At 44.1% G+C, this 25,726-nt stretch overlaps 2 protein-coding genes across 3 annotated transcripts in view; one reads left to right on the plus strand and one right to left on the minus strand.

Moving 5' to 3' along the window:
• LOC140735815 (ras GTPase-activating-like protein IQGAP1) overlaps positions 1 to 18,183 on the minus strand; it is a 247,891-nt gene extending 229,708 nt beyond the window's left edge. Inside the window, 1 exon segment of the mRNA XM_073061320.1 lies at positions 18,013 to 18,183. Coding sequence (XP_072917421.1) covers positions 18,013 to 18,055 — 43 coding nt within the window. The 5' untranslated portion in view covers positions 18,056 to 18,183.
• A 292-nt stretch (positions 18,184 to 18,475) lies between these two features.
• The window catches only part of LOC140735812 (uncharacterized), a 93,231-nt gene continuing 85,980 nt past the window's right edge, over positions 18,476 to 25,726 (plus strand). For both annotated transcript variants that reach the window (XM_073061310.1, XM_073061312.1), the window contains exon 1: positions 18,476 to 18,579. The gene's annotated coding sequence lies outside the window, so the exon portion shown is untranslated. The remainder of the gene's footprint in view (positions 18,580 to 25,726) is intronic.

Here is a 25,726-nt window from a genome sequence, read left to right on the forward strand (position 1 = left end):
AGGACACTAAGCTCACTTGTCTTTAATTTAGGTGCTTTTTTGTTAAATTCTCTTCCTCTGTAGCATATTGTTATTGTATGCTTAACCTTGCTCTGTATTAATGCTCCTCATTGGGATTTGGGGTTTTTAATTTTGTAAAATGTTTTGAAAAACTAATAAATTTAAAAAAAAAAAAAAACAAGATCCAGTGGCCTTGCAAAGACCGTTCTACAAGGAACTGTGGAGGGGAAAAGGAGAGGCAGACAGAGGAAAAGATAGATGGATGACATTAAAGAATGGACAGGGAAAACAGGGATGGACAAGGAGGACAAGTGTTGAAAAACTTGCCCCTCAGGTCCCTTTTAAATAGACAATAGACAATAGGTGCAGAAGTAGACCATTCGAGCCTGCACTGCCATTTTGAGATCATGGCTGATCAATTCCTATCAATACCCGGTTCCTGCCTTGTCCCCATATCCCTTGATTCCCCTATCCATAAGATACCTATCTAGCTCCTTCTTGAAAGCATCCAGAGAATTGGCCTCCACTACCTTCCGAAGCAGTGCATTCCAGACCCCCACAACTCTCTGGGAGAAGAAGTTTTTCCTTAACTCTGTCCTAAATGACCTACCCCTTATTCTCAAACCATGCCCTCTGGTACTGGACTCTCCCAGCATCTGGAACATATTTCCTGCCTCTATCTTGTCCAATCCCTTAATAATCTTATATGTTTCAATCAGATCCCCCCTCAATCTCCTTAATTCCAGCGTGTACAAGCCCAGTCTCTCTAACCTCTCTGCGTAAGACAGTCCAGACATCCCAGGAATTAACCTCGTGAATCTACGCTGCACTTCCTCTACAGCCAGGATGTCCTTCCTTAACCCTGGAGACCAAAACTGTACACAATACTCCAGGTGTGGTCTCACCAGGGCTCTGTACAAATGCAAGAGGATTTCCTTGCTCTTGTACTCAATTCCCTTTGTAATAAAGGCCAACATTCCATTCGCCTTCTTCACTGCCTGCTGCACTTGCTCATTCACCTTCAGTGACAGATGAACAAGGACTCCGAGATCTCTTTGTATTACTCCCTTACCCAACTCTATACCGTTCAGATAATAATCTGCCTTCCTGTTCTTACTCCCAAAGTGGATAACCTCACACTTATTCACATTAAACTTCATCTGCCAAGTATCTGCCCACTCACTCAGCCTATTCAAGTCACCCTGAATTCTCCTAACATCCTCATCACATGTCACACTGCCACCCAGCTTAGTATCATCAGCAAATTTGCTGATGTTATTTTCTATGCCTTCATCCAAATCGTTAATGTAAATGGTAAACAGCTGTGGTCCCAATACCGAGTCCTGTGGCACCCCACTAGTCACCACCTGCCATTCCGAGAAACACCCATTCACCGCTACCCTTTGCTTTCTATCTGCCAACCAGTTTTCTATCCATGTCAATGCCTTCCCCCCGATGCCCTGAGCTTTGATTTTACCCACCAATCTTCTATGTGGGACCTTATCAAATGCCTTCTGAAAATCGAGGTACACCACATCCACTGGATCTCCCCCGTCTAACTTCCTGGTTACATCCTCGAAAAACTCCAACAGATTAGTCAAGCATGATTTACCCTCGGTAAATCCATGCTGGCTCGGCCCAATCCTATCACTGCTATCTAGATATGCCACTATTTCATCCTTAATAATGGACTCTAGCATCTTTCCCACCACCGATGTCAGGCTGACAGGTCGATAGTTCTCTGTTTTCTCCCTCCCTCCTTTCTTAAAAAGTGGGATAACATTAGCCATTCTCCAATCCTCAGGAACTGATCCTGAATCTAAGGAACATTGGAAAATGATTACCAATGCATCCGCAATTTCCAGGGCCACCTCCTTTAGTACCCTAGGGTGCAGACCATCTGGACCTGGGGATTTGTCAGCCTTCAGTCCCATCAGTCTTCTCATCACCGTTTCCTTCCGAATGTCAATCTGTTTCATTTCCTCTGTTACCCTATGTCCTTGGCCCATCCATACATCTGGGAGATTGCTTGTGTCTTCCTTAGTGAAAACAGATCTAAAGTACTCATTAAATTCTTCTGCCATTTCTCTGTTTCCCATAACAATTTCACCCAATTCATTCTTCAAGGGCCCAACATTGTTCTTAACTATCTTCTTTCTCTTCACATACCTAAAAAAGCTTTTGCTATCTTTCTTTATATTCCTGGCTAGCTTGCATTCGTACCTCATTTTTTCTCCCCATATTGTCTTTTTAGTTAAGTTCTATTGTTCCTTAAAAACTTCCCAATCATCTGTCCTCCCACTCACCTTAGCTCTGTCATATTTCCTTTTTTTTTTTTTTTAAATGCTATGCAGTCTCTGACTTCCTTTGTCAACCACTGTGGCCCCTTTCCCCCCTTTGAATCCTTCCTTCTCTGGGGGATGAACTGATTTTGCACCTTGTGCAATATTCCCAAGAATACCTGCCATTGCTGTTCCACTGTCTTTTCTGCTAGGCTATCCGTCCAGTCAACTTTGGCCAGCTCCTCCCTCATGGCTCCATAGTTTCCCCTGTTCATCTGCAACACTGACACCTCCGAGCTGCCCTTATCCTTCTCAAATTGCAGATAAAAGCTTATCATATTGTGATCACTACCTCCTAATGGCTCCTTTACTGCGAGATCGCTTATCAAATCCTGTTCATTACATAACACTAAATCCAGAATAGTCTTGTCCCTGGTCGGCTCTCGTACAAGTTGTTCCAAGAATGCATCCCGTAGGCACTCTACAAACTCCCTATCCTGTGGTCCAGCACCAACCTGATTCTCCCAGTTCACCTGCATGTTGAAATCCCCCATAACTACTGCGACATTACCTTTGCCACATGCCAATGTTAACTCCCTATTCAACTGGCACCCAATATCCATGCTACTGTTTGGTGGCCTGTAGACAACACCCATTTGGGTCCTTTTGCCCTTACTGTTCCTCAGTTCTATCCACACAGGCTCTACTTCTCCTGACCCTATGTCCCCCCTTGCAAAGGACTGAATCTCATTCCTCACCAACAGGGCCACCCCACCCCCTCTGCCCACATTTCTGTCCCTACGATAGCACATATACCCTTGTACATTCATTTCCCAGGTCTGATCTCCCTGGAGCCATGTCTCCGTTATCCCAACAACATCATAGTAACCCATTCGCACCTGGGCTTCAAGCTCATCTGCCTTATTCCTGACACTTCGTGCATTCAGATATAGAATTTTTAACCCATTTCTCCTCCCTCTGTTTGAATCGCTGCCTATTGTGCTTAACCCAGCTCCCCGAACTCCCATCGGGCTATACGCCCCTAGAATTTTGTTGTCCTTCCTACATTTACTTCACCCTCTGACCTTCAAACTATGCCATCTAGTTTCAGCCCCACTCTGGAGAAAAAGACTGACCATCCAACTTATCTGTGACCCACATGATTTTATACACCCCTGTAAAGGTCAAAGTAAATTTATTATCAAAATACATGTCGCCATATACTACCCTGAGGTTCATTTTCTTGCGGGCATTCACTGTAAAATGGAAATACCACACACAAGACGGACAAACAACCAATGTGTAAAGGCAACAAACTGTGCAAATCTAAAAAGAAAAATAATAATAAATAAGCAATAAATATCAAAAACATAAAAAAGTCCTTGAAAGTGAGTCCATAGGTTGTAAGAACAATTCAGTGATGGGCAACTGAAGTTGAATGAAGTTAACCTTCTGGTTCAAGAGCCTGATGGTTGAGGGGTAATAACTGTTCCTGAACCTGGTGGTATGAGTCCTGAGCTCCTGTACATTCTTTTTGATAGCAGCAGCAAAAAGAGAGCATTTTGAGGCTTTTCCATTCTTGGGCACTGGCATTTCCAAACCAAGCTGTAATAAGGTACCTTATCAGCCGCCTTCACTCTGGCGAAAGTAGCCCAGACTGTCCAGTCTCTCCTCATCACTTAAGCTGCTCAGTCCCAGCAACATCATCCTTGAGCTTTGCTGCACCCTTTCCAGGTTAATCATGTCTTCCTTATAGCATAGCCACCAGAACTCTACACAGTGCTCCCAGTGAAGCCACATGAATTCCTTGTAAAGTTGTAACATAACGGCCTCTTATACTCTATTCCCTGACTAAAGGCAAGCACACCAAACAGCACCATCACCTGCGTTGCTCTGATCATTTTAAATGCAATTTACATAAACAGGGCAGGATCAAACAATAACTGGTACATAACGTCTCAACAATCAAAAGCTGAGTACTTACTGAAGAACAAAAAGTAAAAGAATGCTGCAGTCAGTCAAAGAAACTACCAATAGCTGTATCAAATATGATGGAAGAATACAGTATATAGTATTAATGGTAAGACTCTTGGCAGCGTGGAGAATCAGAGGGACCTTGGGGTCCGAGTTCATAGGACGCTTAAAGCAGCTGTGCAGGTTGACTCTGTGGTTAAGAAGGCGTATGGTGTATTGGCCTTCATTAATCGTGGAATTGAACTTAAGAGCCGAGAGGTAATGTTGCAGCTATATAGGAGCCTGGTCAGACCCCACTTGGAATACTGTGCTCAGTTCTGGTCGCCTCACTACAAGAAGGATGTGGAAGCCATAGAAAGGGTGCAGAGGAGATTTATAAGGATGTTGCCTGGATTGGGAAGCATACCTTATGAGAACAGGTTGAGTGAACTCGGCCTTTTCTCCTTGGAGCAAAGGAGGATGAGAGGTGACCTGATAGAGGTGTACAAGATGATGAGAGGCATTGATCGTGGCTTTTTCCCAGGGCTGAAATGGCTGCCACAAGAGGACACAGGTTCAAGGTGCTGGGGAGTAGGCACAGAGGAGATGTCAGGGGTAAGTTTTTTTACTCAGAGAATGGTGAGTGCGTGGAATGGGCTTTTGGATAGGTACATGGAGCTTAGAAAAATAGAAAAATAGTAATTTCTAAGGTAGGGACATGTTCCGCACAACTTTGTGGGCCGAAGGACCTGTATTGTGCTGTAAGTTTCTATGTAGGGAAAGAGTAACGTCTGGTGTGGATTTAAATTTCCTCAACCTGAAAGCCCTCAAGTCAAATTGTTGCTCCATGCGAAATTACTTAATTGTGTACAAGATAGTAAATTGCACTGGGAATTTTTTTAACATGGGGAGGGAAATGGGGGGTGGGGGAAGGATTGCAGTTGAAGGGGAAAATCATGCCTTCCTGATTATCCAGTGCAACCCTATTACAAGGCCATGTGGTTTTTATGCTTGGCTGCAAATTGCAATCACATTAAGCGATGTGCTCCATCATCAAGTGTCCCATCAACACCACCCAATCCAGGATCACACAGGAAGAATAAATGCTTCGGCAAAGCATCAGAGAACTGACCCAACAAGGGACAGAAACTTCAGCTATAGTAAGTACTTGAAAAACATTATAGATTTCATTGATATTAGTGTCTTTAAAAGGAAAAGTAAAAACAGACTAGAACTGTTGGTATTGAGGAAACTTTAGAAATGGAATCAAAATATCACCAAGTGTTACAGAACTTAAAGTGATGCAGGGAAGAGAGAAAACACCAAATCAGGAACAGAATATGTGATGAAGGAGAGCAGCAGGAGCACAGCCACAATAGAATTCACTGTCAAGAAGGAGATTTTAAAACCTCATTGGGATGGGAAGAGGAAATTAAAACTTCCTCTTGCAAGTTTATTCTTTGGGATGTGGGACAACAAGACTAGTCTCTAACTGCCAGCTAGAGGATAATCAGCCTGCAGGTTTTCTGGCAAAGGAGCTTCTACAGTGATGTGGGGAAAGTGTCCCAGCATTCAGATGCACTGGGAATTTAGTCACTGTAAAATCTGTGGATGCTCTACAGCTTGTAAAGGGATGGCATGTCCCACATTTCTAAGCCCTGACCCAAGGTGGTAGATATCAGAATATGTGGAGATGCCATCAGAACAGGATCCTCTCTGTTTGTGGTCAGTGGTCTGATCAATTAAGATACACTTGCAAATCCAGTGCTGCAAAGACTATAATGCACAGAGATCCTCTTGTTCCAGACAATCACTACCCAAGACAATGTCAAGTGCTAATATCATCTATCAGGTCCAGTTCAATCAATACCAGGCCTCACTTGAAATTGCTTAATATCAGAGCATAAACAAAGAGATTCTGCAGATTCTGGAAATCTCGAGCAACACCCAAAAAATGCTGGAGGAACTAAGCAAGTGAGGAAGCATCTGTGGAGGGGAATAATCCCCCCAGGGCAAAGGGTCTCAGTCTGAAATGTTGGATGTTTACTCCCCTCCATAGATGCTGCCCAACTTGCAGAGAACCTCGAGCATTTTGTGCCTGTCACTTAATATCACAGCAGTTGCACTTGGGAATTAATAATTTGCATAAAACCATTATCTCAAGGGTTTTTGGTATTACCACATAAGTTTGCTCCCTCCGATCCATCCAACTATCACTTTGACCCCCCCCCCACCCCTACCATCAGGCAGGAGGTACCAGAGTTAGTACAAGAACTATTAGGATGGGAAATAGCTTCTTTCCCCAGGTCGTAAGACTACTGAACTCCCTGACACCACTCAGGATTCACCACATATGATGTGCCATCAGCATCATACTGCTTACTTTTAAACTTTGTTCATCTACTTGTGGTAATATTACCTTGTGTAGTGTATGCAAGTTATATGTACTGTATACTGTAGCTTGGTCTGGTGTAACATTGTTTCATTTGGTAGTATACATGTATATGGTTGAATGACAATAAACTAAACTTGCTCAAAGAATGCACATTCTATGGATGCCTCAAGAAAAAAAATAGAAACCAGAGTGGTTTTTATGCAGGCACAACCACCATGTTTGGAGCACTGGAACAAACAAAAAGAGAGGATGACAATGCTGTCGGGGTTGAAACTGAGGGCTATTAGCCTGAGGAACGTCAGAGATAGACGGGGACAAGACGAGGAAGTGATCAGAAAACTAGGCTGAGAATGATTATGTAGAAACTTAACTAGAACCAAACATACAATAGGTCACTAAACTAAGGGAAGGGTGATGTTTTAAACAGTCCAGAGGTATATATAAACATCATCAGATGAGGCTTGACATGAGAGGGGAATGTTTGTAAAAGACCTACATGCCATGCCTTGGCTAATCAGCATTAGGTTTATTGTCACTGACGCAAGTCATGAAATTTGTTGTTTAAACAAATTACTGGAAGCTACAGTAAAAATAAATAAATATTGCAAAAGAGGAATAGAACCAGGTTCATGGGCCACTCAAAAATCTGATGGCAGAAGGAAAGAAGCAGTTCCTAAAACATTAAGTGGGTCTTCAGGCTCCTGTACCTCCTCCCTGATGAAAAGGAAGCATGTCCTGGATGGTGAGGTCCTTGATAATGGATGTTGCCTTTTTGAGACACCACCCTTGGAAGATGATGTTGGCAGTTTAAAACTCATGTTAGTGCCCAGTACAATACAAAGGCTGCCGGAAAAAGTGACAATAACATTGGCTGGTTAATGAAGACTTTTAAAGTTTCTTTCAGATCTTAGTTTGAAAGAAACTTTCTAGTGCTCCTGCAACAAAGACCTGACTAGCATCCTGTCAATTTGGAGGCAAAGCAGAGCTAACTGAGTAGAGTGGAGTTCTAGTTTGCCACAGCACATGCTGCATTTCAGTAAAGAATACAAGATTAGCTTTAGTTGTCACATGTACATTAAAACACAATGTTGGTGCATGGCCAAGTGGTTAAGGTGTTGGTCTAGTGATCTGAAGGTCACTAGTTTTTCAAGCCTCAGGTAAGGCAGTGTGTTGTGTCCTTGAGCAAGACGCTTAACCACGCATTGCTCTGCGACGACACCGGTGCCAAGCTGTATCGGTCCTTGCCCTTCCCTTGGACAACATCGGTGACAGCATGGAGAGGGGAGACTTGCAGCTTGTGCAACTGCCGGTCTCCCATACAACCCTGCCCAGTCCTGCACCCTGGAAACGTTCCAAGGCGCAAATCCATGGTCTCTCGAGACTAACGGATGCCTACAGTGAAATCGTTGCTTGCATCAATGAACAGCACAGTCCAAGGATTGTGCTCGAGGTAGCCTGCAAGTATCACCACACTTCCAGTGCCAACATAGTATGCCCTCAACTCACTATCTCTACTCATACATCTCTGGAATGTGGGAGGAAACCAGAGCACCCAGAGGAAACCCATGCAGTCACAGGGAGAACGTGCAAATTTATTATAGACAGCAAAGGAGATTGAACTCCGACATTCTGATCATCGGCACTGTAAAGCGTTATGTTAACTGCAACACTACCGCGCCACTCTTGCCACATTGAGATCAGCATCACATTCCTGCACTAACATCAAATCCTTTGATCCCCTTAATATCCAAGGGGGTATTAGGATCCCCTTGCCAATAATGCTTCTGGGAATACTGATGCAACACAAGTTATCTGAGCAGACTGCAAGAACTGTGCTTAGATTACATCAGGGACACCTTAGTTGAAATCAAAACCAAGAGGCCTCGTTCTTGGAGACTGAGATTAGGTAGGTATGCTTGCCAAAAAAAACAACAAACAATGAAGTAACCATCCTATGAATTGATCCATGCATTCTTTATATGAAAAGGAAATTTAAAATATTTGCCCAACTTAATGGAACTAGCAGAGGAGAATCAAATTTCACTAAATTTGACTAACTTAGTGACCTGCATAAGCTCTCCTACTTAAAACAAATTGACTCTTGGCAACTGCCCAGTATCTGATATTTACCCTCTGGGAAAAGCTGCTAATTAAACACAAGCAAAAGATTTATGAAAATAAAGAGCAATTGATTCACATGGTTTTGCAATGTCCATAAAAACTATTCATTTTTTGTCTGATAGGGGAATGGAACAGGTCTGGAAAGTACTTTTAATTGTAAAACTCCACACAAAAGATCCATTATTTCAAACTTTTCTGCAGATTATGTTTTTGCCTATAGAATATGACAACAATTTCAAACAGAAAATCCATAATATCAAAAATGTAACATCTGTGCTGAGTTAAGAACAAGAATTAAGTCACAACTTCCTGACGCCTATTCCCCATTCAATTAGAAAACTTCAGAGAATTGCAAATCTTTGAAATTCACTCCCTCACCCCCCCCCCCCCCCCCCCCCGTGACCATATCACTAAATATGTTCAAGTCAGGTCAATTGCACCAAGAGCTAAATGGAACCAATAGGAAAGTGAGAACAAGATTAAGTTCATATCTAATGGTATGGCTGGCTTAAGGGGCATTCTCCTACTTCCATTTCTTATGGACAAAGATGACCTTGGCATGGGTAGCAGTGACAAAATCTTGACTTCATTGAAAATGCCCTTCATTATATAGTAGACACCAAAAAAGACTACGCATGCTGAAAATCTGAACACACAAAACATCTAGAGGAACCTTTGAGTCTTGAAAAGTCTCAAACCCGAGTGTCGACTGTCTATTTTCCTCAATAGATGCTGCCTGACCTGCTGAGTTCCTCCAGCATTTTGTTTTGCCTCATTGTATTGTGACACTTGCAGACTGCCCCCAGCCTATACTGTACTCGAACAGTGTTGGTCATTGACACAAGTGGCACATTTCATTATATGTTTCAATGTACATGTGACAAATAAAACTAATTATATTTAAATGTAATCTAATCTACCTGCTAAATGGAGCAGACTATGAACTCATAAGTCACTGTGGGCTATGGAAAACAGCAGAATTGTACTCACACACAATTAGCAACCTCATTGACAGAACAGCACTAAATTTGGGGATTAACCGTGGCACAGGGGGCCTTTTCAGGAACAGTGCCAGACAGACACAGGATTAAACAATCTACCTGGCAAAGCTGCAAGACAGAACTACTTAATACCAGACAATTTTTCATACAGAATGTGGCAAGTCTATGGAATGAGCTGCCAGAGGAATTAATTGAGGCAGGTACAATATTATCGTTTATGAGGAACGTAGACAGATGGTGGGGCAGGTTCAGAGGAATATGGGCCAAGCACAGGAAAATGGGACTAGCCAGGTGGGCACCACGGTCAGCAGGGACTGGTTGGGCTGAATAACCTGTGCTGTGTTGCTCTATGACTCTAATAAAACAGCACGCAACAGACAAAGCTAAGCAAGACCACAACCAACAGATACTCCACAGTCCCACCACATTCAGTCGTGAATGGTGGTGGGTCATTAAACAACTCAGTGGAGGAGAATCCACAAATATCTCATTCTTAGTGATGGGGAAGCCCAACATACCACTGCAGAAGAGAAAGACAAAGCACTTACAAAAATCTGGAGCCAAAAGTGCCCAAATGAATGATTCATCTAGTCTCCAAGTCTCCACTCCTTGTTTGAAAGCCAGCAATTTGGACATGGTTGGATGTGGGGTTGGCAGAAAATGAACGAGTGCCCCCTCACCCCCATACCAGTGAGATGTCAGTGGGTCTGGAGTCAGAGTTTTGTATGGGAGAAGGAACAAGTTCTGATGACCTCCTGGGTTCACGAATCAGTGAGACCAGAGCTGAAAGCCTGGTGTTCAGTGATTAGAGTGTCCCGGGATCGATGCAGAGGATCATCGACCAAGGGTCAAATTAAAATTCTGGAAGTTAAAACCCATTTGCCGGAGCATAGTCTGTGAACCTCTGCGAGTCCACTGAGGAAGTCGAGGTCCAATGTCTGCAAGCCTGACTCAAGAGTCCACTGGAAGTTGAAGATCAAAGAAAACGAGTCTGTTCTGGAGTTAAGGGACTGTGTATGCATGTGGGTAGGAGGGAGGAACGGGGCTTATTTTGCTCTGTTTTTTTTCCTTTTTGTGTTCTGCTAAACATTGTGGGCATGTGATGTTGGCATCAGAAAGTGTGGCAACACTTGCAGGCTGCCCCAACATACCCTCAGGTGTATTAGTTGTTAACACATTTCATTGTGTTTTGATATACACATGACAAAAACTCAAATCTTGATCTTGAATTTGATACACATTTAACTTATGTAGAAATTAAAACACCTTTTTAAAAATCGGTGGTGAGATTGCTCTACTATGGAGAGGGAGAGTATTACCCAGGTTTTCTGCATTTTGGATTGGACTTGGACTGTGGACACCCCCAGCCCACCCCGGTCTTATGGTTTTATTGTATTCTGTGCTTTTCACCCAATCTGTCTTGTCTTTTGTGTGCCAGGGAAGGGGGGGATATGGGATTGATGTGCCTGTTCGGTTTTTGTTTACACAGGGAGGAGGGATTTGGGGGTTGATGATCATACTTCTTTTCTTTCTTGGTTTCATGGTGATCTGGAGAATTTCAGAGTTGTATACTGCGATAACAAATCAAAACAACAAGTTTCACATCATCTAATTCAGTGATAATAAACTGGACTCTAACAGGTTCTTTCAAATTGAAACCAACAGTAGTTGTGAGAAGGTCTGGCCTGAATGGTGGGGTTCTTTGAGAATTAATGCTCCTTCCTCTGGTGGCACTCCATGTAAACATACTTAGTGGGGAGGGTTTTCCTGTGATGGACTGGGCTGCATCTCCCACTTTCTGTAGCCTTTTCTCTTCCTGACATAGATGTTTCTATATCAGAATGTGATGCAACCACCGTGCATCTATAGAAGTTTGGCAAAGGATTTGGTGACATGCCATCTACTCAAATTTCTAAGAAAGTAGAGGAAATGTAGTGCCTTCTTTTTGATTACAACTATGTTCTGGTCCTGAGTCCAGATCCATTGATACATTGACACCAAGCAATATAAAATTCCTGACCCTCTCCACCACTATTCCCCTAATGAAGTCTGGCTCATGGACCTCCAACTTCTTCCTCCTGTAGTCAATAACAACTCTTGTAGTCAGGTTTTGCTGACAATCTCCTTCCTACATACCAGTTTGTCACTTTTGATTTGGCCAACAACAGCAGTGTCATCAGCAAACTTAAAAAAGGCAGTTCCAACAACACTATCCTTGGATATACCTGGTCAAGCCCCAAATATTTATCTACCTTCATGTCATTCAAAAGCTCCTTTCATAATGCTGATATGCTGCAGGATATCACTGTTTCTCCACTGAATTCTCTAGCTTCCATGTACTTCTCTATGGTAGAGACATCTAAAAGGTTGTCCACATAATTACCACAGTGAACCTTTTTAGGGGACTTTCTCATTTCCTACCTACCCTTTAAATTCTTAATATACTTTGAGAACATTTTAAGATTCTCCTTTACCTTATCTGTCAGGAATACCTCATGGCCTCCTTTTTGCTCTCCTAATTTACTTAAGTGTACCCTTACATTCCTTGTTCTCCTCAAGGAACTTGCTTTGTAATTTTATTCCATTTCCATGGATAAATATGAAAAGGGAAAGAAATTGCAGCTGTACAGCACAGGACAGGCCCTTCAGCCCTTGATATTGTACCAAACTATTAAACTAAAGACTCCAATCTCATTTGCCCGCACAGGGCAAAAGAGCAGTACACTAGGACAAAGTGAAGTGTGATCAAAGAGCTGGCATCTTGCAAGGGGCCAAATTCCACCCTCCCATCAATGTGTCATATTTGTTCATAATAAGCATGCCCCACCTTTCAATAAGGTCACTGCTAATCTCTTCCTGTAAATACTGTGTCCGCATCCCTCAATTATCCAACAGCCCACCACTTGAGCTCTGCATGCACTTAATGACAGCTACCATAATTCTCCTGGGTAGAGAATGCCAAAGATCCACCACCGAGTGAAGAATCTTAATTTCATCTCTGCCCTGAATGGCAGATCCTGATTTTAGAATGCAACCCTCAGCTAGGGAAACCTCTTCACCTTGTCCACTCTCAAGTCCTTTAATAATTCCAAGAGGCAATTTTTTTCTTTAATTCTGCTGTCTTTTAAACACAGAACAGTACAGCATAGCTACAGGCCATTCAACCCATCATGACTGAATATGCCAATGCCAATCTACCTGCATGTGGTCTATATCCTACTATTCCCTTCTGAACGCCTCTGTAGTATTAGTATACATCTGCCTCTACCACCTCCCTGGCAGCATATTCCAGGTAACTATCACTCCCTATGTAAAATCACTTCCTTCATAAATTTCCTTTAAACTTTTCTCCCTCACAAAAAACCTATACCCTCTAATATCTGACATTTCCACCCTGGGAAAAAGATTCAGACTGCACTTCATCTATGCCCCTCAGCTTTATAAACTTCTAACAGGTCACTCTTCAGCTGCATGGCCCATCATGGCTACTCATAAGAACAGAAGAAATCAGTCACTCAAGGCAGCTGTGCCATTCAACAGGATCTTCAGTTTCCTCATCAAAACAAAACAAACTGCGTAGGGAACCTAATGGATGAGGAAGTATCTGTGGCGGCAGAAAGGTAGGTGATGATTCAGGTTGAGACACTGCATCAAGACTGGACACAGATGTGATGCAGGATCTTGACCTTAAATATCAACTACCCTGCTGTCACCACAGATGCTGCCCAAACCACTGGGTCTTCCAACAGTTTTAATTTTCCTCATTTATACCCAATTGCTGAATTAGACTCGGTCAGCTCATCACAGCTACAACCCTCCCCACATCTTCAGCAGGTGGTGTCTCAAGAAGGTAGCATCTATCATTAAAGACCCTCACCAAATGGGTATGACTTCTTTGATTTACTACTATTGGGGAGGTGGTTTAGTTCCCACTCTCAATGTTTTAAGAACAGTTTCTTCTCTCCCACCATCAGATTTCTGAACTGTCTGTGAACACTACCTCTTCTGCACTGTTTATGTTTGTAACTTATGGCAGCTTTTATAACTCACACTGTACAACTGCTGAAAACAACAAATTTCCTGACATATCAGTGACAATAAACCCGACTCTGATTCAGATTCCAAAATTATCATCTTGTGTCTCCATATTGCTTTTCATCCATGTCCATTACGGTGGCCACCAAGCTAACTCTATTTGACACTTCACCAAAATGCTGGAGGAACTCAGCAGGCCAGGCAGCATTTATGGAAAAACATACAGTCAACATTTCAGACTGAGACCCTTCAGCAGGTCTGATGGAAAAAAAACTGAGTAGATTTTAAAGGGAGGGGGTACTGTTAAACCCTTATCCATCGATATATTTGATGCTGCCCTCATCCACGTCTCCTGTTTCCCAGATATTTACACTCACATTTTTCCCTTCACCTTAACAGTGAGAGTTCCTCTTGTCTACACTACCACCCACGAGCCTCTATCCAACGCATCATTCCCCACAACTTCCGCCATCTCCAAAGGGATCCTATTACTGAACACATCTTTACCTCACCTCCTCTTCCACTTTTTACTTTCTGCAGGGATTGCTCCCTCCATATTCCCTTATCCATTCCCTCCATATTCCCTTATTCATTCATCCCTCCCCAATAATCTCCCTCCTGGCACTTATCCCTGTAAGCAGCCAAAGTGCTACACCTGCCCATTCACCTCCATTGAAAGCCCCAGACAGTAACACTTCACTTGCAAGTTTACTGGGGTTGTCTAATTGTATCCAGTGCTGCCGATAATGGCGTCTTCCCCCTTCCTTTCCAGTCTGAAGATGCTGCCTGGGTCATGTGCTACAAGGAGAGGCTGGACAAACTTGGGATGTTTTGTCTGGAGCGTCAGAGGCTGATGGGAGACCTGATAGCGATCATAAGATTATGAGAGGCTCAGGTAGGCAGCCAGTGTCTGTTTCCTTGAGTCAAAACATCTATTACAAGAGGACGTGCATTTAAAGTGAGAGGGGGGAGATTCAATCAATAATTCTTTCCCTCTGTTATCAGATTTCTCAATTGTCCATGAACCCCACCTCACTGTTCCTCTTGTTTTTCACTATTTATTTATTTTGCAATTTATAGTAATTCTATGTCTTTGCAATGTGTTGCTGCCACAAAACAACAAATTTCACATCACATAAGACAGTGTTAATAAACCTGATTTTGATTCAGAGATATGTGGAGCAGATTTTAATGCCGTTAATGTATTTGCCTCAACCATTTCCTCTGCCTGTTCACCTCCATTCAGAGCCCCAAAGAGTCACCTATTTTGTTGAGCACCTGCACTCCATTTTCAACAAGGAGGATTTCCGAATGGATGACCATTTTAGTTCCAATCCCCATTCCCATTCCGACATGCTGGTCCATGGCTTCCTCTGCTGCCATGATGAGGTCACTCTTAGGTTGGGGGGAGCAACATCTCATATTCCGTCTCAATTTCTCTGACCTACGATAATTCTTCTCCTCCCCCTTTCCTCCTCTTCTATTTCGCACGCTGCCTCCCCATTACTTCCTTTTTCCTCACCTACCACCTCCCTTTGGTGCTCCTTCTCCTTCCCTTTCTCCCATGGTCCCTCTCCTGTTTCCTTCTTCAGTCCTTTACCTTTTCCACCCATCACCTCCCAGTTTCTCACAATCCCTCCCCAGCTTCACCCATCACCTCCCAGTTTCTCACTTCAATCCCTCCCCTAGCTTCACCCATCACCTCCCAGTTTCTCACTTCAATCCCTCCCCAGCTTCACCCATCACCTCCCAGTTTCTCACTTCAATCCCTCCCTAGTTTCACCCAACTCCTCCCAGTTTCTCACAATCCCTCCCCAGCTTCACCCATCACCTCCCAGCTTCTCACTTCAATCCCTCCCCAGCTTCACCCATCACCTCTCAGTTTCTCACTTCAATCCCTCCCCCAGCTTCACCCATCACCTCTCAGTTTCTCACTTCAATCCCTCCCCCAGCTTCACCCATCACCTCTCAGTTTCTCACTTCAATCCCTCCCCAGCTTCACCCATCACCTCCCAGTTTCTCACTTCAATCCCTCCTCTAGCTTCACCCATCACCTCCCAGTTTCTCACTTCAATCCCTCCCCCAGCTTCACCCATCACCTCCCAGTTTCTCACTTCAATCCCTCCCCAGCTTCACCCATCACCTCCCAGTTTCTCACTTCAATCCCTCCCCAGCTTCACCCATCACCTCCCAGTTTCTCACAATCCCTCCCCTAGCTTCACCCATCACCTCCCAGTTTCTCACAATCCCTCCCCTAGCTTCACCCATCACCTCCCAGTTTTTCACTTCAATCCCTCCCCTAGCTTCACCCATCACCTCCCAGTTTCTCACTTCAATCCCTCCCCTAGCTTCACCCATCACCTCCCAGTTTCTAACTTCAATCCCTCCTCTAGCTTCACCCATCACCTCCCAGTTTCTCACTTCAATCCCTCCTCTAGCTTCACCCATCACCTCCCAGTTTCTCACAATCCCTCCCCTAGCTTCACCCATCACCTCCCAGTTTCTAACTTCAATCCCTCCCCTAGCTTCACCCATCACCTCCCAGTTTCTCACTTCAATCCCTCCTCTAGCTTCACCCATCACCTCCCAGTTTCTCACAATCCCTCCCCTAGCTTCACCCATCACCTCCCAGTTTCTCACAATCCCTCCCCTAGCTTCACCCATCACCTCCCAGTTTCTCACAATCCCTCCCCTAGCTTCACCCATCACCTCCCAGTTTCTCACAATCCCTCCCCTAGCTTCACCCATCACCTCCCAGTTTCTCACAATCCCTCCCCTAGCTTCACCCATCACCTCCCAGTTTCTCACAATCCCTCCCCTAGCTTCACCCATCACCTCCCAGTTTCTCACTTCAATCCCTCCTCCAGCTTCACCCATCACCTCCCAGTTTCTCACAATCCCTCCCCTAGCTTCACCCATCACCTCCCAGCTTGTGCTCCTTCCGCGACAAAAGATCTCGGCCCAAGACAGTGACTCTATTTCTTTCCAGAGATGCTGCCTGACCTGCCAAGTTCTTCCTGTATTTTGCGTGTGTTGCTTTGGATTTCTAGCATCTGCAGAATTTCCTGTTACTTATCCAAATGACTCTTTAGTGTTCCCATCTCTATCACTTCCTCTGACCACCATCATGTTGTTTCCCCCTGGGTCTCTTAAATCTTTTCCACCTCTCACCTTAAACAATAGTTCACCTTCTCTGGAAAGACTCTGCATTCACTCCATCTACACCACTCACTATTTTATACAGCTCTATGACACCTCTCAGTGTCCTACTCTCCATAAATAAAGAACTTACATGCCCAGCCTCTCCCTATAACTTGGGCCCTTAAGTCCTAGCAACATTCTAATAAATCTTCCGTGTTCTTTCCAGAGCACAGTACACCTCATCACAGTGGGCTCATCAACGTCCTGTAGAATTGCATTACTCAGATTTATTTATCACCTGAACAGTGAAATATTTGACAACCAACACACTCAGGGGTGTGCTGGGGACAGCCCACAGTGCAGGTGCACCCTTACCAACGTCTTGTACGGCAGGACCCTCACTATCTGGGCCATGTCCTCTTCTTCACGCTGTCAGCAGGCAGGAGGCTCAGGAGCCCTATGACTAACACCTGAACGTTCAATAACAGCTTTTTCCCCACTGCCATCAGATTCCTGAACCAACCCGAAAAACTCCAAACCTACCTTATACTACATTTCTTTTTTCTCTCAGCTTGCACTAGTGTCATTATGCTTGGTTTGTCGTGCAAGTTGTGTATAATTTACATTGATTTAAGTTTTTGATCAAACTTGCTGCTGCAAATTTACTGTTGCAGCAAAAAGCTGATTTTGATGGCACTTTTGATGACAATAAAATTGAACCTGACCAAAGTTGCACATAATTCAGTACAGTCTCACCACACACTGCAAAGGGAAACGAGGGACTGAAATCTGGAGCAAGCAACGATCAGCTGAACTGTTGGGGGGTGGGGGGTGGGTGGAGGAACATTTCCGATGCGGGGTTTCGACCAGAAACGTTGACAACTCTACCACCCACCCCCCCATATTACCACCACCACCACCACCACAAGTGCTGCTCGACCCGCTGATTTCCTCCAGTAAGCTAAACTCACTGCAAAAGGCGCCTTCGTGCAGACGTGGCAGGCGCCTTCTTCACCACCCTGTCTACCAGTCAGCAGCTATTAGACCCCCAGACGGGGAAGCTGTATCACAACGATCTACTCACAGCCGCGTTTGCGCCTTCCGCCCGAATCCACTTCGTTTGCCATCTTTCCCCTCCGATTTTAGTTTGTCTGCTGTTTCTTCCGTTGCCGTTAATTTATATTAATCAAAACTGCTCTGCTGACAGGCGCTCCAGCTTTTCGATCCTAAATATCCCGCCAAATTCCCAACGTCCATTCAAATCCAAATACAAGCCAGTCGGCGCGAGGAGAAGGTGGGACTGCGGCGCTGGGCCTGCTGGGACTTGTCGTTCCAATTTTGTGCTCCACAGTGATTGGAAGGGCAAATGGACTACAAATACCAAAGTGCAATGGCGATCACCTTCTTTTGCGGCTGCTCACAGAGACCGATATTTGATGGGCTGATAGTGCCGTCAATCAAGAGGCGGGTGTTGGTTCCTGTTCTTCACCCGGGCCTTGGTGGGCGGGGTTTGGTTGCCGTGGCAACGAAGGAACGAAACAGCGTCAGTTCGGAACAGGACACCTTGCAGCCATGGGGAAAAACACTGAGTTCATTTATATCTTCAGGAAAAAGAAGACTAACATAAGCTGTTGAATTCTGTCCCTCTGAGGTAAGTTTATGGTGGGACATTGCTTTAGAGCCCTGAAGGTAGAAAAGAGCCGTGTAAAGCGCTTTGCATATCCTAAAGCAGTTCGCCATCAATTAAGTGCTTTTGAAACATCCTCACTATTGCAATGATGGGCACTTTTCACTGCAGGTTGTGTGGAAGTAAGCAGATAATTGGCTGTAGGTTGATAAATGATAAATATTTGGCCTCAGATCGAAGGACACATGGGATTTCATTACTACCTGAAAAGACGATCGAGAATTCTCTCTGTATTGCGCTGGGAGTGTTCGGCTTGATTTAGTGGCTCAAGTGAGTCGCAAACTCACAATCTCCTGGCTCAGAGGCAAGTTAGGGTAACCTGCAGCTTTCTCTTTGAGCCCATGAAAACTACTTTTTTAAAATGTGTGTTTTCACTATTTATCTTAATTTATCAATTTTATATATAGTTACTCTAATGAGGCTGTTTTCGACGTTGTATTCACGTATTGCATGGCAATGCAGCTGCAAAGTTACCAAATTTCACTGCATATGCCGGTGGTATTAAGCCTGATTCTGATTATCCCCAATTCTCATTTTTCTCCCTCCACCGGTGAACACTCCCAATACCATTTTCCATGCAGATAGGATGCTTTCTATGGTACATCAATAAAAAATTGATGAGGGTCGACAGAGACAAGCCACGTTAGCCTCCTGAGAAAGTAGACGCGTTGGTGAACTTTCTAGCTGGTGACACCAACGTGGTTGGACCAGGACAAGCTATTGGTGATCTTCACTCTTAGGAACTTGAAGCTCTCAACCCTCTGTAACCTCAATACCATTGATGTAAACAGGAGTGTGTGACCCTCCAACTTTCCTGAAGTTAATGACTCCCAGCTCTTTTGTATTGTTGTCATTGAGGGAAAGGCTGTTGTCATGACATCATGTCACTAAGCTTTCTGTCGCCCTCCTGTTTTCCAACTCATTATTTGACAATGGACCAACTAAAGTGGAGTTATCGAAAAACTTGTAAGAGAGCTAGGGCAGATCTGGCCATGCACTTCTGAGTGTACAGGGAGTAGGTTGGGAGTCTGAGGGTGAAACATGTATTTCTCACTGACACAGTGACGGTGGAGATTTTCATTTTAACATTACTGATAACTACCTTTTCATTTCTGAAATCCCTATGATCACCTCGGGCTCTTTCTGTGTCGCTGTCCTTTCTTGAAGATGTGTATCAGGTACACTTCTCTAAGTTTCATTTTAATCGATGTTTTTCAAAACCTGGTTTTCTGAGCAGCAATTCTACAACCAATCCCTGGTGATATTGCTGCATTTCCATGACCTTTTTAGCATTATTCATCTCAGATTTATAATTCACATGATTTCCTCCATTGGCACTATTTATACTTACCAATAATGTTGTCGTTATGTCATTCTGTTATTCCCCTGAAACATCGGAATTAGACGGGTGACTCTGCTGAGGTGTATAATATCATGACTGGCATAGATATGGTGGATGTCAAATTATCTTTCACAGGATTGGAGAATCTGAAACAAGATGTCATGGGTTTAAGGTGAAGGGGAAAGAATCCAAAGGCTCTGAGAGGCAGGTTTTCCACCGATAGGCTACTGGGTATGTGGAATGAGCTGTAAAGGAAGTGCTGAAGGCCACACCCAAACTTGGCTGTGTGTGTGTGTGTGTGTGTGTGTGTGTGTGTGTGTGTGTGTGTGTGTGTGTGTGTGTGTGTGTGTGTGTGTGTGTGTGTGTGTGTGTGTGTGTGTGTGTGTGTGTGTGTGTGGTTTCCATGTTGTCCCTTGGTGGGTTTCACTGGTCTAGATGCTTCACTGTTGTGGGGATCTCTGCCTTCACCAACCCATCAGGCAGTGTGTTCCAGATTCCAGGCCCCCTATTGGGGGAAAACTCCTCCTCAGAACCCCCTCTAATCCCCTTCTCTTTTACTATTGAGGGGTACAGATAGAGAGAATACACAGTCTTTTCTCCCAGGGCTGGGGAATCAAGAACTAGAAATCACAGGTTTAAAAGAGATTTAGTACAAACCCATGGGGCAACTTCTTTACCCGGAGGATATCAGTATATAGAGCAAGCTGTCAGAGGAAGCAGTAAGGGGTAGGTATGATTACAACATTTAAAAGACACCCAGATTGGAAAGGCTAGAGGGATATGGGCAAACACAGGCAAATGGGACTCGCTCAGATAGACATCTTGGTCAGCATGGTCAAGTGGGCCGAATCATCTGTATATGTGCTCCTTGAGTTTATGACTCTAGTTAGTTAGTTAGAGCTTTTTTGTCATTGCTGAGGACAACGAAATTGCAGTGCTGCTCCATTCCGTGCAAAACAGCATACTGGCGATTCAGTTACCTAAAACACAATGACCAAATTTTAAATCACCTGAGTTATTTAGAATGACATCTAAGTTACAACTAAATTTAAAACAAACAACTAAATTAAAAGCAACTGTGGCTGTCCCATTCAAGCTGAGATTTTAAAATATAAGCTTTGAAATCAAAGGAAGGTAGCTGCCCCATTTAAACCCAAATATTGCATATGCTCACGTAGTGCACTTAGAGATTGTCCATAGGGTCAATCCATGGTGGAGTGGGGGAGTGGGTTTATGCTCAGTTGCATGACAGAACTGGAGAGAAAACCGTTTTTCAGTCTGGATGTCTGCGCAGAGATGTTTCTGAATTTCCTGCAGGAAGTAGGAGATTGAACAGGTGATGAGTCCACCACAATCTTGCGAGCCCTCCATAGACAGTGTGCGTTGTAGACAGTCTCCCTATCTGGTGATTGTGTCCCAGTGATGATCTGATCAATTGTTGAAGTGCTTATTGGTTGATTTTCTTGCAGCTAGTATACCATACTGTCATGCAGTAGGTTGGTATGCTTTCAGTTACACATCAGTGAAGGTTTACCGGCAGCTTTTGGGGCAGATTTGCTCTCTTTAAACTCCTAAGATAGTATAGGCACTGCTGAGCTTTCCCTACTATCAAGGATGTGTTGGTGATCCAAGAGAGCTCCTCTGCGATGTTCACTCCCAAGAACTTAAAGCTTTCCACTGACTCAACATTTAAGAATAGTGAAGCTTGTTCATCCCTCTTGATTCCTGAAATTGATAATCATTTCAAAGGCCTTGCTAAAGACCAGGTAGAAAATATCCACTGCCTTGCCTTCATCAACTTCCCTGGTAACTGCCTTGAAAAACTCTGAAAGATTGATTAGACAGAACTTACCATGCACAAAGCCATGTTGACTATCCCTAATCAGTCCCTGTCTATCCAAATACTGATATATCCATTCCCTTCCAATACCTTCCAATAACTTTTTCACTACTGCTGTCAGGCTCACCCACCTATAATTTCCTGATTATTCTTATAGCCTTTCTTAAACAACGGAACAACATTAGCTATCCTCCAATCCTCTGGCACCTCACCCCTGGTGAAGGATGTTTTAAATATCTCGACTGGGGTCCCTGCAATTTCTGCACTAAACTTTCTTAAACAACTGATCAACATTAGTTATCCCCTAATCCTCCAGCACCTCACCTGTGGCTAAGGAAGTTTTAAATATCTCTGCTCAGGCCCCTGAAATTTCTGCACGAGCCTCCCATGGGATCCAAGGGAACACCATGTCAGGCCCAGGGGATTTATCTTCCCTAATTTGCCTCAAGACACCAAACATTTTCTTCTTTATAATCAGGTCAATGCTGCATTGTCTCACAACTATAGACTCTGTATCTATCTTCAGAGTAAATACAGATGCAAAAATCCATTTGAGACCTCCCCCGTCTCTTTCAGCTCCACCCTGATCTTCCACAGAACCAAATTTGTCCCTTGCTGTTCTTTTGCTTTTAGTGTATCTTTCCCCTTCACCTAGTCTGCTAGGGCAACCTCAGGTCTTCTTTTAGCCCTTTTGATTTCCTTCTCAAGTGTTCTGGCACATTTCTTATACTCCTCAAGTGCCTCATTTGTTCCTAACTGCCCATACCTGCAATGCACTTTCATATTTTCCTTAACCAGGGTCTCGATATCTCTTGAAAACCAAGGTAATCCTATACCTATTAATTCTGCCTTTTAATCTGACAGGTACATACAATCCCAGTACTCTCAAAATTTCACTTTTGAAGGCCTCCTACTTAATAAGTACATCTTTGCCAGAAAACAACCTGTTCCAATCCACACTTGCCAGATTCTTTCTGATACCATTAAAATTGGCCTTTCTCCAATTTAGAATCTTCATTCTGAGGACCAGACCTATACTTTTCCGTAATTACCTTGAAACTAATGGCATTATGATCTCTGGATGCAATGTGTTCCCCTACATAAACTTTTGTCATCTGCCCTGTCTCATTCCTTAAAAGGAGATCTAGTATCGACTCTCTCTAGTTGGGACTTCTATGCACTGATTAAGGAAACTTTCCTGAGTACATTTGAAAAATTCTTTCCCATCTAGCCCTTTTGCAGTGTGGGAGTCCCAGTCAATTTTGTGGAAAGTTAAAATCACCTACTACCACAACCTTATCATTCTTGCACAGTCTGTGATCTTTCTACAAAGCTGCTCCTCTAAATCCCACAGACTGTTGAGTGATCTATAATATAGCCCCATTAACGTGGTCATACCTATCATTCCTCAGTTCTATCCATAGAGGTTCACTAGATGAGCTCTCCAGTCTGTCTTGACTGACCACTGCTGTGACATTTTCCCTAACTAGTGATGCCACCCCTCCCACTCCATCATGTCTAGAACAACAGAAGTCCTGAACATTCAGCTGCCAGTCCTGCCCCTCTTGCAACTAAGACTCATTGATGGCTACAATGTCATAATTCCATGTGCTGATCCATGTTCTGTCATCTGCCTTTCCTACAGTACTCCTTGCATTGAAATATACGCAGCTCAGAACATTAGTCCCACCATACTCAACCTTTTGATACCTGACTTTGTACATAAGCTTAATAACATCTTTCTCCACAACCGCTTTACTATCTGCTCTGGAACTCTGATTCCCATCCTGCAGCAACCCTAGTTTAACCCCCTCCCCCATACAGCACTAGCAAACCTTCCCACTGGGATATTAGTTCCCCTCCATTTTTAGGTCCAACCTTCCCTGGAAGAGAGCCCAGTGATTCAAAAATATGAAGCCCTCTTTCCAACACCATCTACTTAGACACATGTTAAACTATATGATCTTCCATTTTCTGGCCTCACTAGCATGTGGCACAGGTAGCAATCCTGACATCACAACCCAGGAGGTCCTGTCCTTTATCTTAACACCTTTATGCCCTGAACTCACTTTGTAGAACTTCATCATCCTTCCTACCCATGTCATTGGTACTGATGCGGACCATGACCTCTGGCTGCTCACCCTCCCACTTAAGAATATTGTGGACTCAATCTGAGATGTACATGACTCAGGCACCCAGGAGGCAATTACCATCCGGGAATCTAGTGCTTGTCCACAGAATCTCCTTTCTGTTCCCCTAACCAACAAATCCCCTATCAACAACACACACAAAATGCTGGTAGAACACAGCAGGCCAGGCAGCATCTATAGGAAGAAGCACTGTCAACGTTTTGGGCCGAGACCCTTCGTCAGTTTGTCTCTTTTCCCCCATTCCCTAATGAGCACAAAGCCAGACCCAGTGCCAGAGACCTGACCGCTATGGTTTTCCTTTGCTAGGTCATTTCCCTCCCTCCGCCCCCCCCCCCCCCCCCCCAAAGTGGTATAGCTGCTGTTGTGGGGAACAGGGGTACTCAGCACTGGCTGCCTATTTCCTATTTCTTCCTCATGATCACCCATTTACCTGTGCCCTGCACCTTGGGTGTAACTACCTCCCTGTATGTCTTGTCTATCACCCCCTCAGCCTCCTCAATGATCCGGAGTTCATCCTGTTCCAGCTCCAACTCCTTAACGTGGTCTGTTAGAAGCTGCAGCTGGATGCACTTTGCAAGTGTAGTTGTCAAAGATACTGGAGGTCTCCCTGTCTTCCCACATCCCACAAGAGGAGCATTCCACTATCCTGCCTGTCATCCCTACTGCTCTAAATGTGTGAAAAGAAAGAAAGAATAGATAACAAAAAAAAATCTGCCTTTGGCCTACGCCTCTTCTAAGCCTCTATCAGCCAAAGCCTTAACACTCCACTCTAACACTGGACAACTCCAACAAGGGCTACGCTGCTTAACCCTAAACTCTTTTTATTGCATCTTGCCAAGTGCCTAATTATGCATAAGCCATATCTCCTCAGGAACTGTGACACACAAAATGTGCCAACTACCCCAGGTCACTTCTTTTAAACTCTCAGTCCCTCTACACAATCTGATGACTCCTCGGGAACTGGCGCACAAAATATATATATAGAGTCACAAGGCACAATAAGAAGGATATTTATGGCATGTCATTGTAAATCACTGATGTGACATCACCAGAAATACTGTATCCAATTCTGTTTACTTTAGTTCATAGAGACACTGATTAAATAGCAACACACACAAAATGCTGGAGGAACTCAGCAGGTCAGGTAGCATCTATGGAAAAGACTAAGCAGTTGACGTTTTGAGCCGAGGCCTTTCTCAGGACTGAGAAAGAAGGGGGGAAATGTTTGAATAAAAGGTGGGGGAAGGTAACAAGGCTAGTTGGAAGGTGAAAGGTAAAGCCAGGCAGGTGGAAAAGGTCAAGGGCTGGAGAGGAAAGGATCATGGACAACAGGAGAAAGGGAAGGAGGGGAGAAGTTACAAGCAGGTGAAAAGAAGTATAAGGCCAGAGTGGGGAATTTGTTCACCAGAAGGAGAAAGCAGTATTCATACCATCAGGATGGAGGGTTGGAGGGTACCCAGACGGAATAAAAGAGGTTTCTCCTCCACCCTGAGTGTGACTTCATCTTAGCACAAGAGGAGGCCATGGATTGACGCATCAGAATGAGAATGGGAACGGGAATGGGAGTTAAAATGTTTGACTACCATGAAGTCCCACTTGTGGTGGATGGTCGGAGGTGCTTGACGAAGCGGTCTCCCAATTTACGACAGGTCTCACCACTGTACAGGAGGCCACATTGGGAGCATCGGACACAATAGACAATCCCAGCAGATTCACAGGTGAAGTGTTGCCTCACCTGGAAGATCTGTTGGGGCCCTGAACAGAGGTGAGGGAGGGGGT

Source organism: Hemitrygon akajei, chromosome 11 (assembly GCF_048418815.1).
Source record: "Hemitrygon akajei chromosome 11, sHemAka1.3, whole genome shotgun sequence".
NCBI classification, from domain to species: domain Eukaryota; kingdom Metazoa; phylum Chordata; class Chondrichthyes; order Myliobatiformes; family Dasyatidae; genus Hemitrygon; species Hemitrygon akajei.